Genomic DNA, 17,796 nt, shown 5'->3' on the forward strand with positions numbered 1-17,796 from the left:
AAGAGTAGAATTAAGAGTCGTAACTGTTGGCCCTAGTATTTTCTAAAAACTACACTCTGGGGTAACTCGTGTGGTAAAAAACAAAAACAAAGAAGAAAAATCACATCCAGTGTGAAGTGGGCGGTGTGGTCATCACAGTGGTCATCATAGTGATGGAAGCTCACTTCCAAAAAAAGTCTATTTTTGGAAGTGCATAATCCTATTTATAGGTTATTAATGTTTTCTATTGTTGTCCACTGAGTAGCTCCACTGTAGCACTTGCAGGTCAAATGTCTCACTCAATGGCACATTGACAGTACATGTACCCATTTCTCATGGAATCCTCCCTCCTGGGCATTCCCATCTGCTCCAGAAATTCAAACCAAATGCTTTCAGTTTTTTTCTCTAGCGTCCAGCACTACCAGTGCCTCGTTGTAGTTGCTCTAGTGTGAAGCAGAGCAGTGCTGTAACACTGCCATGGGCTCTCTGAATTTACAACCAGGACATTACATTGCTTACCTAGAATGACCCTGCAATAAGTGCAATGGATTTAAAAGTCCATAATTAAACCATTAAAGGGTTATGATTGCAAGCAGTCCAATTAAGCAAAAGTCCAAAGAATAGCATTGCACAGATCATTTTGATGATTAAAAAAACACAGGCTTTTATTATCTAGAATATGTACCGTACATGAAGCAATTTAAAAGGATAAACAAAATCAAGCTACAGTTTTCAGATGTAATATAGTATGTATATCACTGACTTAAGAAATAGAGAAGCCATTTATTTTCAGTGTTAATCATAGATAAATGTAAAGTGTCATCCCGTGTTAGACTTAGACATGTGATAATGAAGTTCAACTGTTTCTTTCTCAGGAGGCCGTTGCTATGGAAACACAGGTGCACTGGCGTGATGTGGTTACGCTTGGTTTTGAAGTGTTGCTGTTTTTTCACACTTAACATTCGACACTGACGTGTGTGTGTGTGTGTGTGTGTGTGCGTGTGCGTGTGCGTGTGTGTGTGTGTTTACACCCACGTGTGAGTTTGTGTGCATGTGTTTTTAATGCATGCACTGTTGGAGATTCGTACTTAATATCATGCAAGGATTTGCAGTGTCTGAGTGAGATTGTGACTTAATGTTACAGGAAAAGGAAAATATATGTAGGTATCACTCCTTTCGGTTCAAAAACGAGTCAGTTGTTCTTCCTCACTGATGGGTTTATCAATGCACTCTTACAGGCACAACAAGCCAACGACAAACTGGTGAACATAAACATAAATAAACGTTCAGAATAAACATAACGTAAACATACATAAATGTAAGAAAAGAAAATAGTTTCGGAGCGACCGGGCCAACGGTGCCAGAGATTAGCTGCTAACACACAGACAGGACACACGGACGGACACACGGACGGACACACGGACGGACGGACGGACAGGGGCGAAAACATACTCTCTCGCCATGCCTTTCGGCCTGGCGGAGACAATGAGTCCACTGGTGCTCACAAACACAGCGATGCACAAAACTACAATTCAATTAACCCATGAATAAGACGTTCAAAAACATATTTACTATTTACATTTTAGGCATTTAGCAGACGCTTTTAACCAGAGCAACTTACAATAAGCAAGGTAAACACATGTACATCAAATGCAGAAAGACAGTGTAGTACCTCAGTAAACTAGGACCACAGGTAAACCAAGGACCTATCATCAGTCTAAACAATGTAGTATCAAAATAATAATCTGTACATTGAACTATAGGTTCAGTAAGTTCAGTAAGTAAACACTGAACGTAGCATCTTTCTAAATAACACGCTAGAAAAGACTAGTCTAAATAACAAACGCATGAGAACATATGACCAAGGCAAGTCTGCATGGTTGTCATATAACATACGAACTATATGAAGATACTCAAGATCTGTCCATCTTTCTGTGCCTCTCTCCTTTTGTCTCTGCGATTCGTTCTACTTTCTCTCATCAATCTAAATGTCTGTTTTTCTTTCTTGCCATTTGTCTCTCCATCTCTCCATTTGCCCTCCCCCTCTCTCTCCCTCCATCCCTCCCTGTCCAGGAGGAGGAGGCTCTGCGCGGCCAGGTCAAGGACCTGGAGGAGAAGCTAGAGACGTTGAAGATGAAGCGGACAGAGGACAAGGCCAAGCTGAAGGAGCTGGAGAAGCACAAGATCCAGCTGGAGCAGCTTCAGGAGTGGAAGACCAAGATGCAGGAACAGCAGGCCGAGCTGCAGAAACAACTCAAAGAGGCTAAGAGGGTAATGATGAATGGATGGAAGGGTGGAGGGCTGGTTGGTTTGATGGTTGATGGATGGATTGATGGATGGTTGGTTTGGTTGGACAGACAGACAATCGGATGGAGGAGTGGGGTGATGAATGATTAGAGAGGTAATTAAACTTTCATATCCTGTGTGTGGATTCTAGATGAACGGTACATTATGTGTGGTTGCTGGGATGGATGCATGAGATGGATGCATGAATAAGTGGATAGATGGGGGGATTATTGGTGGATGGTTGGATGAATGGATAGAATAGAATGGTAGAAGAATAAAGACAGACACTGGGTTGATTCAGGATGTACAGTATGTATGGATGGAGAGACATGAGGATGTATGGTTGACTGGAGAGATTTTTCCATATGCGGATTTCTGTGGATGGATGAACGATAACTAAGAACCTCATACTGATGTAGACGCAGCAAATATAACATAGATAGCCTTTAAACCAAAACCTGTTTGTCACTGAGTCAAACCTCAAAGCTACAAAACACAGACAGACGTATGGCAGTGTACAAAAGTACTTTATTAAAGTAACTAGTGACCATTTTCACACTGCCATAAGAAACCCCACCCCCCGGCCCCGAGTATGACGTAAGAGCAAAATGTCCACCATATGAATATGGTTAATTCCAGACTGTACACCTAAACGATCATCCGTGTCTTTATAGGAAGCTAAAGAAGCCCTGGAGGCCAAGGAGCATTACATGGAGGAAATGGCCGACACCGCGGATGCCATCGAGATGGCGACCCTGGACAAGGAGATGGCCGAGGAGAGGGCGGAGTCACTGCAGCTGGAGGCCGACAGCCTCAAGGAGAAAGTGGATGAGCTGACGATGGACCTGGAGATCCTCAAACACGAGATAGAGGAGAAAGGTTCGATGAAGGCTCCCAGATGACGATGAGTGTAACATTTTGTAATTGGGAACTCAGATTTATGTTTTGGAGACACGTAGCCCAAGAGTAATGATGGATTTTAAGCCACTTCCTCACAAGTCGGAGCAAGTGAAGCTTTCAGCTGTATTGCTGCTGATGTGGCAAAACTGCACAGCTGCAGTTTTGGTGTGATTGGATTAGAAAAGCATATGCAAAGCACTAAAGTGTCAGCAAGAAAAATTATAATCCTTTTCTCCATTGTCCTTTTTATTTACAGTATACATATTGGTTTTGATTAAAAAAACAACAACAGCCTTATCTCCTCGTCCACATGAAGAAAACCAAGTAATATTTCCGGTTCCCACTCAGGTTCAGATGGAGCTGCCTCCAGCTACCATGTCAAACAGTTGGAGGAACAGAACGGCAGACTGAAGGAGGCACTGGTCAGGTACATCTTTTATTTGTTACATACCCTCATCATTTCCTAAGAAGCCCACTTCTCTTATGTAGATGTCCACTTATTTTACTTAGATGTTCACTACATTAAACAAAGCCACACTTTGTGGAATGTGGAAAGATTTGTGTGTGTGTCTACTTCATGCAAACATGAATCGTCTAATCCTACGTGTGTGTGTGTGTGTGTGTGTGTGTGTGTGTGTGTGTGTGTGTGTGTGTGTTTATGTGTCAGGATGCGTGACCTGTCTGCGTCAGAGAAGCAGGAACATCTGAAGTTACAGAAGCAGACGGAGAAGAAGAGTGTGGAATTGGATACCCTGAGGACCCAGAGAGAGAAACTACAGGAGGAGATGAAGATGGCTGAGAGGACCATCGATGAGCTCAAAGAACAGGTCAGGAACTTCCTGCTGGCTGATGTCATAGCAGAATCAGAATTTGTTCATGATGATTACCTTACTTGAAACTGAGGATGTGGATGGCGATGATGATGTTGAAGGTGGTGATGGTTTTGATGCTGATGACGCAGCTGTTGATGGTGAAGATGATGGTCATGATGATGATGATGTATCTTCTTTACGCCAGGTGGATGCGGCCCTGGGGGCTGAGGAGATGGTGGAGACTCTGACAGAGAGGAACCTGGACCTGGAGGAGAAAGTCAGGGAGTCGAGAGAGACTGTTGTTGACCTGGTGAGTGAAGATCTCCAGTAGTAATCCTCTCTACAGATTTTGGTGATTGGCATCCAATTGGCTCACTGCCACCTAGCAATGCTACATGCTACTGTCAATGTTATTGGACTCTGCGTACATCTCAACATTACAAAGTTCTTAGCTCGTACTGTTTGACAGTCTGCTCGGAGCAAATGTCAAAGGTTTCATGGCTACAGAAAAGTCAACAAAAATATTTAAAGTAATACTAGGTAACGTTTTCAACAAAACTAAAGTTAAATTGTATATCTTTTGCGAGTGGCAAAAGTTTCACAACACCCACTCCGTGAATTTCACCCCCGGAAGCCTTTTATTTATATATTTTCTATTGAAAGTGGACTGGGGGGACTTTCCCGGGGAAATGACGTTCCTGGCCAACGTCATGACGTCGTGGCCGACGTCCCCAGGAACTACCGCAACGGTTTCCTGTTTGGCCAGGAACTACCGCGCTATAACAAAAAGGAACCTCACGCTGATGTTAAGATAATGTAGGATTGGAAGATCGAAAAAGAACAGAAAAAGAAAGCACAGCTCATGGTAACTAATGCTCCACTGGCTAAGAGAAACGATCCGTAGATAGTATAAAACAATTAAAAGATCGCTTTTTGAAATGCTTCCGGCTTCCGGTGAAAACGAATGGAATTCTGGGTAATCGAGGATTACGGAAATTGTATGCAGTGACGGTAGTGACCAGCAGAGGTTGCTAAAAATCGTTATTTGGGATTCTGCATTGTATAACTTTAATGTCGATTCACCTATAATCTAATGCAGGAGTTCCCAAACGTTTTCCATGCTAAGGACCCCCAAATATCCTTAGCCTCTGGCTGTGGTCCCCCTATTGTGAAATAGCTTAAGAATGATAATAATTAGCCAATCTACAAGCTCACAATGCGTCACTATTTTTGAGGAACACCATGTTGAAAGTGGCTAAACTGGCACAGTAATCTTATGAATTTGATGAGATTTCTTTTTAATTATTTGTTTTTATGATTTTCTTTTTCTCATTTTCACCTCCTTTCTTCTGGAGTGTGTGTGCCCCCCACTTTTAAGACCTGTGATGTAACATTTTGTGTATTTTTAAAACTATACATGGAGGATGATTGTGCACCTCACTAAGGTGTTTTTCCTACTTTGTCCTCTATGTGTATCTTATTTAAAAGTGACGTTTATGAATGTCGCTGCTGAGTCATTTCATTGTTTATACTGTTTGGGCCAAGGTCAACAATATGTGCTGCCCTCTGGTGTCTGTGTCACTGCCTTCATTATTGAATTATTTGAAATGGATTCAAGCACTTCTTTGTGATTGACTGATCTTGCTTGGCGCAAATCTGCCGATAATATGAAACTGGCCCGTATTCCATTCATGGCAGACAAAAAGGCAATCCTTCAAGGTAACACAAAACAATTAGTTAAAACTTGCCATTGAATTACCCTTGAGCAAGACTATCAATGCCCAATTGGTCCAGTGACACTGTTTAGTGGCTACGGGCACAACTGTTTTGTATAAACTGTACACACTGTAACAGTGTTTATAGGTAACATCTAAGTTTGCTGTCTACCAACTACTGTACAACCGCCACAGTTGTTGTAGTTATATCGTATTAACATATACACATGTAATCTACCATACAGATTGGTCAAAATAACGTGTTATTGAACTGCCGATTTAACCACAATGCTGTGTTTTTGTTGTGTAGGAAGCCATTAATGAGATGAACGATGAGCTGCAGGAGAATGCGAGGGAGACGGAGCTGGAGCTCAGAGAGATGTTGGACCTGGGTACGTCACGGATCAGAGAGGCTGAGAAACGCGTGGAAGCCGCCCAGGAAACTGTGGCCGACTACCAACAGACCATCCAGAAGTACCGCGAACTCACCACTCATCTGCAGGTACAGCCAAAAACAACAGATACAGCTTGACCGTGTCCCAATTACCTCTATGGGCAATCTCAGTTGACTTTGGATGTCTTTAGCGTTTATGGTTCTTATTCTTCATGAACATTTACTTTCGCTTACCCGTGAATGTTCTGTGAGAGCTCTTGGTTACAAAAAGTTATTTTGTTTGTAACCTCATAAAATAGACACAATTATAAAGACTATGCAAATTAACAAAAACTAAATCTAGTCTCAAAAGGATTTATAAACAAAACTAAAATGGGACTCCACAGTAGAAACACAATGGAAGAAAAGCTCAACAAGCAAGAACTCAGAATGTCGTACACTGTGTGTTGTCGTTGGTACAGGAGGTGAACAGAGACCTGACCAGCCAACAGGAAGCTTCAGCAGAGCTTCAGCAGCAGCCCCCTGCAGAGCTGTTTGACTTCAAGATCAAGTTTGCTGAGACAAAGGCCTATGCCAAGGTCAGTCCTGATGATAGGCCAATCTGCTGAAGTGTTGAGTCTTAGACAGTGGGGGAAAGTAACTAGGTACATTTACTTAAGATCTGTACTTCAGTACAATTTTAGGGTACTTGTGTATTTCCGTTGTTCAATACTTTAAACTTCTACTCCACTATATCCACTACATCTGTCTTTTTTTTATTATTAGATTTAGATTGTACTTTTATTTGACAGCTTTAGTTACAGTACTAGTTGCTATGCAGATTTAGATTATTATTACAAACCCCAATTTTGGACAATTTTGGCTATTCAAAAAGAGCCGATTGTGCTTGTACATCTGCTATTAATTTGAAAGGTTTTGAGTCCTTTTTACTTTTAACAGAATATTTTATATTGTGGTATTGCTGGTTTTACATACTGTAAGTAAAAGATCAGAGTACTTTTTTCCACCACTGATCTTAGGCATGTGAATCTCCTTTGGTAAGAGGTCTTTATGGATGTGGCAGTGTCTGTATGTGTGTTTCACTTCGTGTTTGTACTGTACAGTAGAGTGAACGTGCACATTGGGTAAAACAACGTGCATTCATGTGCTTTTGTGTGTAAGTGTGTGTGTGTGTGTGTTTCCGTGTGTGTTAGCATGCTTGTATTTATCTTTTGTAGTGTTGTCATTCACATGGGTTTGTGTGTCCTCAGGCCATTGAGATGGAGCTGAGGAAGATGGAGGTTGGCCAGGCAAACAGACAGGTGACTCTGCTGACCTCCTTCATGCCAGAGTCCTTCCTGCGACATGGAGGGGATCATGACTGCATCTTGGTGCTGCTGCTTCTGCCTAGACTCATCTGTAAGGTAAATGTCTCAGTCTGTACTAAAGTTTAGTTAGGTTATTTAATGAAGGTTATTTGAGGGATGCGTGGGTGGGTGCGTGCGTGCGTGCGTGCGCCTCACAGGTGTGTGAATGTGGTGCAGTGGAGTATAAGGGAGTCTGTTCTAGTGTGTTTATGGCTGTGTACACAGTAAAAAAAATCCTCAGTGTTAATTTATTCATCTGAGGTGTTGTACTTACATTGTGTGTATACTCTCAGAATTAAGCGTGTATCTGTCCATCCTCAGGCTGAGCTGATCAGCAAGCAGGCCCAGGAGAAGTTTGACCTGAATGAGAGCTGTGCGGGGCGGACAGGACTGAAGGGTGCTGCGGGCGAACAGCTGAGCTTTGCTGGCGGTCTGGTCTACTCTCTCTGCCTACTGCAGGCCACGCTCCATAAATATGAACAGTATGTACGCCTACGCTCTAAAATCCTCCAAAGAGTGTGCAAAGATTACAACAAACATGAATGCTTTACTGTGTACTACTGTGCTTTCAGTACATACAGTTACATTATCATTCCTCTATTTTGTATGCAGTATGAATGCAGTTTAGTCTTATGATTTATATCTTTACAGGATTTAGAATTTTCTCCGCTGCATTTTAATCATGTTTTGGTTGTTCTTTTTGTTCAGTTTGAACTTGTCCTTCAGTATGTATACATTTGTACTGTGAACTACTTTGTAATTATAACTACTGTATGCTATATAGGGTAAATAAATCTATGATATAATGTGGACCTTGGGATCCAATGTGGACCTATGACATATCTATGATGTATGACTCAGGATTTGGGCAAGGTATCAGCATAATCTCAGACTTTTTTGTGTAAAACATATGGAAAAAAGGTACTGGCTGTGTGAATACAAGGTTTGGTGCTGATTGTCCAGCGGTTAGCGAGATTAGCTGAATACTTTTTACTTACTATTATGGTAACTTCAAGTTCATTAATCTGACTATTTAAATGCCACTTGTTGTATACTCAATCTTTGTGTGTGTGCTTGCGTGCGTTTGCGTGTGTTTTATTGTTTGTCAGGGCTCTGGGCCAGTGCAGTGTGGAGGTGTATAAGAAGATTGGGTCTCTGTACCCTGAGATGAGCGTTCATGAACGCTCCCTGGACTTCCTCATTGACCTGCTGCACAAAGACCAGCTGGATGAGACCGTTAACGTGGAGCCTCTCACCAAGGCCATCAAATATTATCAGGTAAGTACTCACTGTATACGTAGTCCTATGCAAAGCACAGTTACTGTAAGTGTGTTTAACCCATTAAGACCGGGAACCCATCTGTGTCATTTTAAAGATTTCTTTGGCTATTCAAAAATAGCAGATATACAAGCTCATAGTGCGGCACCGAGTGCCGCGCTAAGAGCTTGTAGATCTGCTATTTTTTGGGGGGAAGAATCGTGAAAATGTGTGCAAATCTCTGAATATATATATACATTTTTAACTCAAATCTTTGCTTCTGGGCGGGGGGGGGGTCCCTGGAACAAAATATTTTGAGATGGGGGTCCACGGACAAATACATGAAAAAGGTTTAAGAACCACTGATATTATAGCAACATAAATTTAAAAAGAAAAAAAACTGTTAGATGACAAGAATGAAGTTAAAAATGTTTGCTTTAAAAAACATATAGGCCTATATTCAAATATCTTTCAAAAAAAATAAATCAAAGTATAAAATAGTGGTTATAGCTAAAAAAAATCTAAAATAACACAGTATGGGTTCAAGGTTGTAAATACTATTGTTTCTGTTTTAGCACCTGTACAGTATCCACCTGGTAGACCAGAATGAGGACTGCACCATGCAGCTGGCAGACCACATCAGAGTAAGTACTCATGTTACTACAGTACATGTACATTATACACAGTACATTATAAGTACATCATATAGACCAATTATTTGTTTACCAACATTGAGACTGGACGCACAGGTGATTGTTTCGTGCGATCAATTCTCAACCTGTTGTTTTGGGGTGCGCTGGGGTTTCAGCACACCCCAACCCCCTCTTGTTGGCTAGTGAGGCGCGTCCTAGCGAGACCTGACAGAATGGGTTTCATTGCGCGCATACTGGTTGCACGCATACTGGTTCTTATCGGTGTGACGTCGTCTGTTAAGGGGTCTATACAGGTAGTACTTTTCCTGAGAAATGTGTTTCCTTCATGTCCAATGATGAGTGGTTTTCAATGTGGGACAATCGGAAAGGAGAGAGAAAAAGAGAACATCTTATCACTGCTTGCACCTGTGCCTCCTCCATGCTGTTGACACCTAACCTTTCCTGCTGTCTGTCTCAATAAAGAAATAAAAATTTGTACTGTTCCTTAAAAAATAGGTTTAGTTCTACTGAGCTCAGCAGTATTTTTCCCTTGTTCCCCATGCAGTTTACCCAGAGTGCCTTGGACTGCATGGCTGTGGAGGTGAGCCGTCTGCGGGCGTTCCTGCACACGGGTCAGGAGAAGGCAGATCTGGCTGTCCTGCTGAAGGACCTGGAGACTTCCTGTAGTGACATCAGACAGTTCTGTAAGAAGATCCGCCGTCGTATGCCGGGAACAGACGTGCCCGGCATCCCAGCAGCGCTCACCTTTGGACTGCAGGTATCCACTTTCCCTCCAGCTATTCATTTGTTAAAAGAAGGAATTTAAAAAAATCCCCAAAAGGTAGCACATCCAAAAATTCAATTAAATGGAGGACAAAGTACTCAATTTTTATTGGCACACACCAATAAATGAACTTGATTTTTTTTTCTTCCTCTTTTGATGTGTATACTGGACTTTGGGTCTAGCACTCCACTGAGAAAACCCATTGTTGATGGGCAACCTCTTTTTCTTATTTATGTATTTGTTAGTTAGTATTTTTTTATTTAGGTTTATTGGCACAATAAAATGAATAAGCTACTTCAAATACAAAATTTTACTTCATATTCTGTAGCTTATGACATTAATTTTCAATGTTTTGGATTATGCTGAAAGCCATGATAGATGAGTGTTGTCGTGAGGCAATGTAGATTTGGCAGTGTGGCCAAAATGCTATTAGGATATTTTTTCTTGTCTCAATGTTTCTCCTTTTTTTTACGTATTTTCATTCCCTCATTTCTGGGGCAAACATTTATTTCCATCTTTGAGAAAGAAAGTATCCTATCTGAACCTATATGAACCCATATGTTCAATATGGTGATGGTGACGATGGAAATAATGCCGATTGATGCGACTAAGTGATAACACTGTCTATCACTGCGACATTGACGATGAATGATAATAATGATGCTGACAGCGATGTGAATGCTGACGAGGTGTCCTGTTGCTCCCCAGGTGTCGGACACGCTGTCAGACTGCAGGAAGCACTTGACCTGGGTGGTGGCCGTGCTCCAGGAGGTGGCGGCCGCAGGAGCCCAGATGATCGCTCCCCTCGGCGAGCAGGAGGGACTATCTGCCCTCAAACTAGAGGATGTAGCGTTCAAGGCGGGAGAACAGGTTAAGATCTATACTGAAAGCTACCTACAAATATTTCTCTGTCAGTGGCCATATTTAGGGCTGTAATGGAGTATTGTGATTGTTCTTGGTATCAAGATACATGCTGCAAATAGAATATAAAAAAAACATACAGTGCAACCCTGATTTTTTTTACCCCTCCTCCTCCTAATCCCTCAGTCAAAATAGTGCATTGAATGCAACTTGGGCTGCAACTATCGTTTATTTTTTTGCAAGTTATTATTAATAACTTTTTCGAATAACCAATTTTTGTATATATTATTAACAAATGGATTTTTTATAATCAATTCAATCGATTAGTTAAATTAACCGTTGCACCCCTAAATGCAACCGATAGATGCATGTCATGTCATGTACTGTATACTGAAGCATGTTCCGCTGTTCTTCTGTATCTTGTACACATTATTATGTCCATTAATTTATCTGTGCCAGATCTATGGAACGCCGGGCACCAACCCCTACGAGTGCCTGCGACAGTCCTGCGGCATTGTCATAGCAACCATGAACAAGATGGCCACTGCCATGCAAGAGGGAGAGTATGACTCAGACAAGCCTCAGAACCAAGTAATTTGAACAACATTTGATGTATATTCACTATATATTCAACAGGGTACTATTGAGGTAGAAGATGTTTAAAATGGTAGTATGGAAAATGGAAGCAAGACATACAGTATGTTTATTCACTTTAACAGTATGTTTTAGGCATTCCGTTGAGTCACTAATCCATGGTTACTACCAAAGAATATGGAGTTATAGTCAAAGTTAAAAGCAAACAGTGCCGTGACTACAGATGTACATGTACATGTTATAACACACACTGTGTTCAACATGGCTTCCACGTCAGTTTTGCATCATCAAATTACTGTAACTGAAGCAGGGCCTTGTTTTTCACCCCAGTTTTAGATGTTGTTTTTGTCATTTCCCAGAACCCTCCACCAGTGGAGCTGCGTGCAGCAGCTCTGAGAGCAGAGATCACTGATGCAGAGGGTCTTGGTATGAAGCTGGAGGACAGAGAGACCGTCATTAAGGAGCTTAAGAAGTCACTTAAGATCAAGGTAGGTACAGTCTGTGGTTACAAATGGTGTTTCAATGGAAATTTTTGTTTTAATTAGTTTAATCACATGACCATTTGCATAAGTTCTCAAGTGGGACTTGTCTGGCACTCACTATACAATCCTGAGTGTTTTGTATAAGTGGATTTTGTAATTGGATAAGCGAAGTAACGTCCTAAAGTGTTCAGTCTGTCATAACAGATAGAAGAGTCATTGTGATCCCAACTCTACAGTCTGGATGCAATCCAGACACTACACATATGAGTACAGAACTGAAGAGTAGTTTAAAAAGGACCCTAAATGGAGGTGATTTTGTGTGTTTTCCAGGGAGAGGAGCTGAGCGAGGCCAGCGTGCGCTTGAGTCTGCTGGAGAAGAAGCTGGACAGTTCATCCAAAGATGCAGATGAACGTGTGGAGAAGATACAGACACGACTGGATGAGACCCAGACACTGCTCAAGAAGAAAGAGAAGTAGGATTGTTTCTCAAAACATGCACTTGCATGTGAGCTGTAGTAATTGTAACACACTCACATATAGGCTGAGGCCCTATAGTCTCAATATACACACTCATAAATGACTGAAGGCAAATACACGTAATTCTCAAATATTAATCCATATACAAGCCATGACTAGAAGTAAATGCAACATTGGAATATACTCTTAAAGTAAGTAATAGGTGCTCTGGTCCATAACAGCATCTTTTTTCTTAAGGGAGTTTGAGGAAACCATGGATGCTCTGCAGGCCGATATCGACCAACTGGAATCCGAGAAGGCAGAGCTGAAGCTGCGCATCAACAGCCAATCAAAGATGACCATCGACGGGCTGAGAGGAACATCCCCATCAGGCATAGCTTCCATTGTCTCAGGGATGTCGGGTAGTGAGGGTACGGAAATCAATCTTAAATTTATTGTATTGTCTTCGTTTGGCACAAAAATATACTTTAAAATATTTTAAACTTAGTTATGTGTTGAAAGATAACATCAGACCCAGGTGCTGATTAAACCCCTACGTGACCCTAACACCCGCTAATTCCCTCTCCGTCTCCTCTTTGTGTCTCTATATCTCTTCTTTCCTTTCTGTCTCTGCACCTCCTTATAACTTACAGAAGAACAAAAAGGTACCTGCACACCGAAGTCATACTGGCTTCTGTCTCTGCATGCTGTAGTTGTTGTCTATTCTTTTAAATCGGACAACCTCAAATACTAACCAGTGTGTTTTGTTCATGCATGCTTTGACCCAAAGATTCTCAATACTTAATTCCTAGATGTACACTGGATTTCGCTTGAACAAACTCATGTGAAGACAGAATGTTTTTGCATAACCCAAAAAGCATTACTTCTGTTTTTTAGTGTTTTTCCAGGTCTTGTGCTGATAACCAATATCTCTTATCCCCACAGCAGGCATGGTGTCAGGTATGGGTACAGGATCAGGGGTGCAGGTGATAGACTCTCCACTGCTGACTCAGCAGATTGAGGCTCAGAGACTCTGCATCAAACAACTGAAGAATGAGAACAACAGGCTCAAGGTGGGTCAGTGTCTTTAACGTGTCTTCTTCGTTAACCTTTATTTAACCAGACAGGTTATTAAGAACAATTTTGTTCTTAATAACCGTTCTTTCACCAGAAATGAGTTTGTTCCATAGACTGTAAAAGAATAAGTGTGTTTATGAAGTGCCTGCAAGCAGCGTCTGCTCTCTCCTCTCTCACACACAACTCACTCTGCCTCTCTCTCAGGCACGTACTTGTCCACAGACAATACACAATTACAACTATCCAAATTGACAATAATTTTTGGGGTATTGCGGCCGGTGGGGGGCATGACATTGGATCGAAAAGATTACGGTTGTTAGTATCTTGCACACTTAAGCTTGTAAATTATTTTTATGGTTCACACGTATCTAATTTAGTAGGGGCGGAAATTGGTAGGTACCTGACGATTCAATTCGATTCCGATTCCGAGGGCTACGATTCAATTAAATTGCGATTATTGCGATTCGCGATTAATTTACTTCCATTATCTATTATTGATAATAAAAATCACACCCTGTGTGAAGTGGGCGGTGTCTTGCTAGCTAATCACAATACTGAATGGAGTCAACCAATCATGTACAAAAGATAAATACATTTATTGAAACACTCTTTATGATGGACGAAACCATAACTTGAAAAAAAACATATTTATGGTTTTTTTCAAGTTATGGTTTCTTATATAGGGCTATGCACATGTGTCATGTGACACTGGCCAATCACAGTCCTGAATAGATTGTGATTGGCCAATCACGGTGCAGGATAATTGTACAAATTTCCAAACCTCACTTTTAGGGGCGGTTTCACAGCGCAGGATATTTGTACATTTTTCCAAATCTCACTTATAGGGGCGGTTTCACCGCCCAAAAACCAATGGAAGAGATGTGTCACTGTCAGCTGGAAGGTTATATTTGCCAACATCAACTTGCAGAAAACCAACAAGAAAATAAACATGTCCTTTTTGCCAGACCCAGAGGGTCGGCCTACATGAGGCTCTGCCCCCTTTCGTCCATACATGGGCGAAAAAGACCGGCTGTATAAAAGGGACCCTTTCTTCTCCATACATGGGCATAAAAGGGACACAGGCTGACACGTAATACGAAGTCCGTCATACGAAGTCCTTATAAAGTACTAGGAATTTATTCTGGGTCTGGCAGAACCAGGTCTTCTGGTCTTGTTTGTAAAATAATACTGACTTATAACAAAGGCTTCTCAATATTCTGATAACCAACCAAAATATGGCTGCTGCTCTGTGCAATTAGAAATATGATGAAAAAAAATCTTTAAAAAAAAAGCTGGAGGACAGAGAGACCTACATTAAGAAGCTTAAGAAGTCACTTAAAGGCATATTTCACTTTCAAAAAAACTTTTTGTCATTTTATCGTCTACTCAGGCCTTTGTGAGCCCCCCAGACAGTTTTTAAGTTGCTCGATTCAGTATTTAGATATTTGATATTAATTTTATCAGACACGCCCCCTTCCTATACAAACCCATTGTAACTTCAAACTCCATTTTAACCATGTTAGACTCATCAAAAACACCCGTCCTTGGTTCTGGTGACTCATACCGCCCCCCTAATACGCGAGGGGGCCGTGTTTTTTCAATAACTTTTTTCATTTATTTTTAATATTTTTTTTAGGAAAATGAAAGAAATGTAATGCAATAAAAAAAAATGAAAAAGAATATCGGAAAAACACGGCCCCCTCACGCATTAGGAGGGCAGGGTGAGTCACCAGAACCAAGGACGGATGTTTTTGATTAATCTAACATGGTTAAAATGTAGTTTGAAGTTACAATGGGTTTGTATAAGAAGGGGGCGTGTCTGATAAAATGAATATCTAATATCTAAATACTGAATCAAGCAACTTAAAAACTGTCTGGGGGCTCACAAAGGCCTGAGTAGATGATAAAATGAGCAAAAGTTTTTTTGAAAGTGAAATATCCCTTTAAGATCAAGGTAGGGACAGTCTGTGGTTACAAATGGTGTTTCAATGGAAATGTGTGTTTTAATTGGTTTAATCACCTGACCGTTTGCATAAGTTCTCAAGTGGGACTTGTCTGGCACTCACTATACAATCCTGAGTGTTTTGTATAATCTATTTTTGTATAATTATAATCATAATCGTCCATGTCCGAATTGTGATTAATTGCTGAATTGATTATATTTTCCACCCCTATAATTTAGTGTCAAAGTGAAATACTTAGTTGCAATATAGAGCCTATGGTCTCCTTATTCCCTCTTCCCATCGAATCAGGAGAAGCTCTCTCATAGCATCATGCCGGAAAAGGGGCAAAGATTTGAGTGTCTACCTGGGAGTTATGTTTTCATCACTGCCGATCAGAGCTGGAGCTAATAAATACTGTACCTACTGCAGAGTAATTATGTCCCAAGAGCTCATTGTAACCTTGCCCATTAAAGATAAAAGATAGATGTTAGCGGGTGTTAGTGGAGTTTTTGTACAGCGGGAAAGGGGCTTAAGTGTATTGAGGACAGAGTGCTACCTAACCAGAAGCCATGGTATTTGTAAGCTGTATCTACCTCAAGCTTTGAGCTGTCCTTTGTTGTACTCTGAGGGGAGCAGATTTCTTCCTGCCAAACCACATGACCTTTGTTTTGTAGGCGTTTAATACAAGGTTTAGTATTCTGAAGGCTTGTGACTTTAAAACAAAATGCTGGTTGAGCCAAATGAGCACAGGACTGTGTCATCAGCATGTATAAGAAGGACTACTACTGGCTTTACTGGCATTCCAACTTAATTGGTTACTCATTAGTGCCTGGGCATGTTTCCCAATGACTAATTGCTGTGGCAAATATGACACAGAATTAATTGCAAGTGTTCTAATGCAGATGCATATTCATGTAGCAATAGCATGATTTGTTTTATTCTGTTCTATTCTCCTCCCTGAAGGCTGAGAAGATGCGTGCCCAGCTGGCCTCTCTGCCCCCCCTCCATGTTCCCAAGCTGCCGTCCAAAGATGGAGGCCGACCGGAGGTGGTCTCCAGCGCTCTGTACCGTAAGACTGACCAGCTGCTGGAGACGCTGCTGCAGATGAGCGCTAACGTCAAAGTGGTGGACATCACCGGGAAATCTCCAGGTACTCTACATGTGGTGGAATATGTTGGTGTTTTAGGAAGGACCGTACAGGAAAGTGTTGTATGGGAGAAATCAGAGGTGCATTCAGATTGCTTTAAGTTCAGCAAATGCAAAAATAGAACAAAAGCCTGGGAAAGGATTTCTTTGTATTTTTGACTGTGTATTTGAAGGTATTGTTTAGTTTTAATAAATATATGTGTGTATGTATATATATTTTGCATTTGGTAAAAATGGTAACCAGAGAACTAATGCTAATGTACAAGAAAGGCATATCCAGTCACATTTAAACTCATCATTCACATTCACACCATCTGATTTGTTTTGTTTTGCAGTTTCTCCCAGTGCCCAGCTCCTAGAACAGACTGCTAGACTACAGTCCCTCAGTGACACACTGGACAGACTGAAGGTGCACACGCATGCATACACGCACGCACACACACAACAAATGAACATTAATGTGCGTAGCACTGAGTGAGACAAGACTGGTCATGTCTGCACCCAGAGATATGGTTTATCACCCACTGAGAAAAAATAAAACATTTATGAAATGTAATATTTGTAATGGAATAAGTAGAGAGCAGTAGAACATTTTCAAGCTAATAATTCAGTAGGTAATAAGTTGAAATGTATTCAGTGCAGCGGCTTAATTGACTAATCAGTGACATCTGGTGGTTACAAGTCATTAACAACACCTATTAGCTCCCAAACAAACAGCAAGAAATAAAAGTAGAGGAACATTTTTAAACATGAACACAAACACTTTAGAGAGACTGTCCTTTTGTCAGTGTTGTTTATTCAAGGAGAGTTTTTTACTTATTATATAGAAAAATAAAACGCCTCTTCTTTTGTTGCACCTCATTGTCAGGATGAGGTAGCAGAGCATGTTGTCAACCAGCAGCCAGGAGCTCGTGTCTCATCTGACTTTGCCACATTTCCCTCAAACGCCTTTGTAAAGGTAAGAGCATCATGAACCCAACACTGCATTTCCTGGACTGAAGTAACAGTGTTCCATTTCTTCTTCCATTAACCTTCCATCAACAGACACTTGAAGGGTCATTTTCCAATTTTGCACCTACATCTGATGTGAGGAGATGCCCGATGTATGCCCGATGACGTCAAACATGTTTTT

General features: G+C 41.1%; 1 protein-coding gene across 9 annotated transcripts in view; it reads left to right on the forward strand.

Annotated features, from left to right (window-relative positions):
• The window catches only part of dctn1b (dynactin 1b), a 51,775-nt gene that overhangs the window by 31,598 nt on the left and 2,381 nt on the right, over positions 1-17,796 (forward strand). For 3 of the 9 annotated variants that reach the window (XM_080415187.1, XM_080415182.1, XM_080415184.1), the window contains 22 exons: positions 855-878; positions 2,053-2,250; positions 2,940-3,144; positions 3,514-3,592; positions 3,833-3,992; positions 4,183-4,287; positions 6,003-6,194; positions 6,548-6,664; positions 7,337-7,489; positions 7,754-7,914; positions 8,542-8,710; positions 9,265-9,333; positions 9,887-10,099; positions 10,814-10,975; positions 11,426-11,557; positions 11,920-12,048; positions 12,373-12,515; positions 12,757-12,929; positions 13,444-13,571; positions 16,482-16,668; positions 17,000-17,073; positions 17,533-17,622. In XM_080415187.1, the coding sequence (XP_080271313.1) occupies positions 855-878; positions 2,053-2,250; positions 2,940-3,144; positions 3,514-3,592; positions 3,833-3,992; positions 4,183-4,287; positions 6,003-6,194; positions 6,548-6,664; positions 7,337-7,489; positions 7,754-7,914; positions 8,542-8,710; positions 9,265-9,333; positions 9,887-10,099; positions 10,814-10,975; positions 11,426-11,557; positions 11,920-12,048; positions 12,373-12,515; positions 12,757-12,929; positions 13,444-13,571; positions 16,482-16,668; positions 17,000-17,073; positions 17,533-17,622 (3,063 nt within the window). Of the gene's footprint in view, positions 1-854; positions 879-2,052; positions 2,251-2,939; positions 3,145-3,513; positions 3,593-3,832; positions 3,993-4,182; positions 4,288-6,002; positions 6,195-6,547; positions 6,665-7,336; positions 7,490-7,753; positions 7,915-8,541; positions 8,711-9,264; positions 9,334-9,886; positions 10,100-10,813; positions 10,976-11,425; positions 11,558-11,919; positions 12,049-12,372; positions 12,516-12,753; positions 12,930-13,443; positions 13,572-16,481; positions 16,669-16,999; positions 17,074-17,532; positions 17,623-17,796 lie in introns of those variants that run through there. The other 6 variants (XM_080415183.1, XM_080415185.1, XM_080415186.1 and 3 more) reach the window with 6 other exon arrangements.

The sequence above is a fragment of the Gymnoscopelus braueri genome, assembly GCF_963280865.1.
Source record: "Gymnoscopelus braueri genome assembly, chromosome: 19".
In the NCBI taxonomy this organism is placed as follows: domain Eukaryota; kingdom Metazoa; phylum Chordata; class Actinopteri; order Myctophiformes; family Myctophidae; genus Gymnoscopelus; species Gymnoscopelus braueri.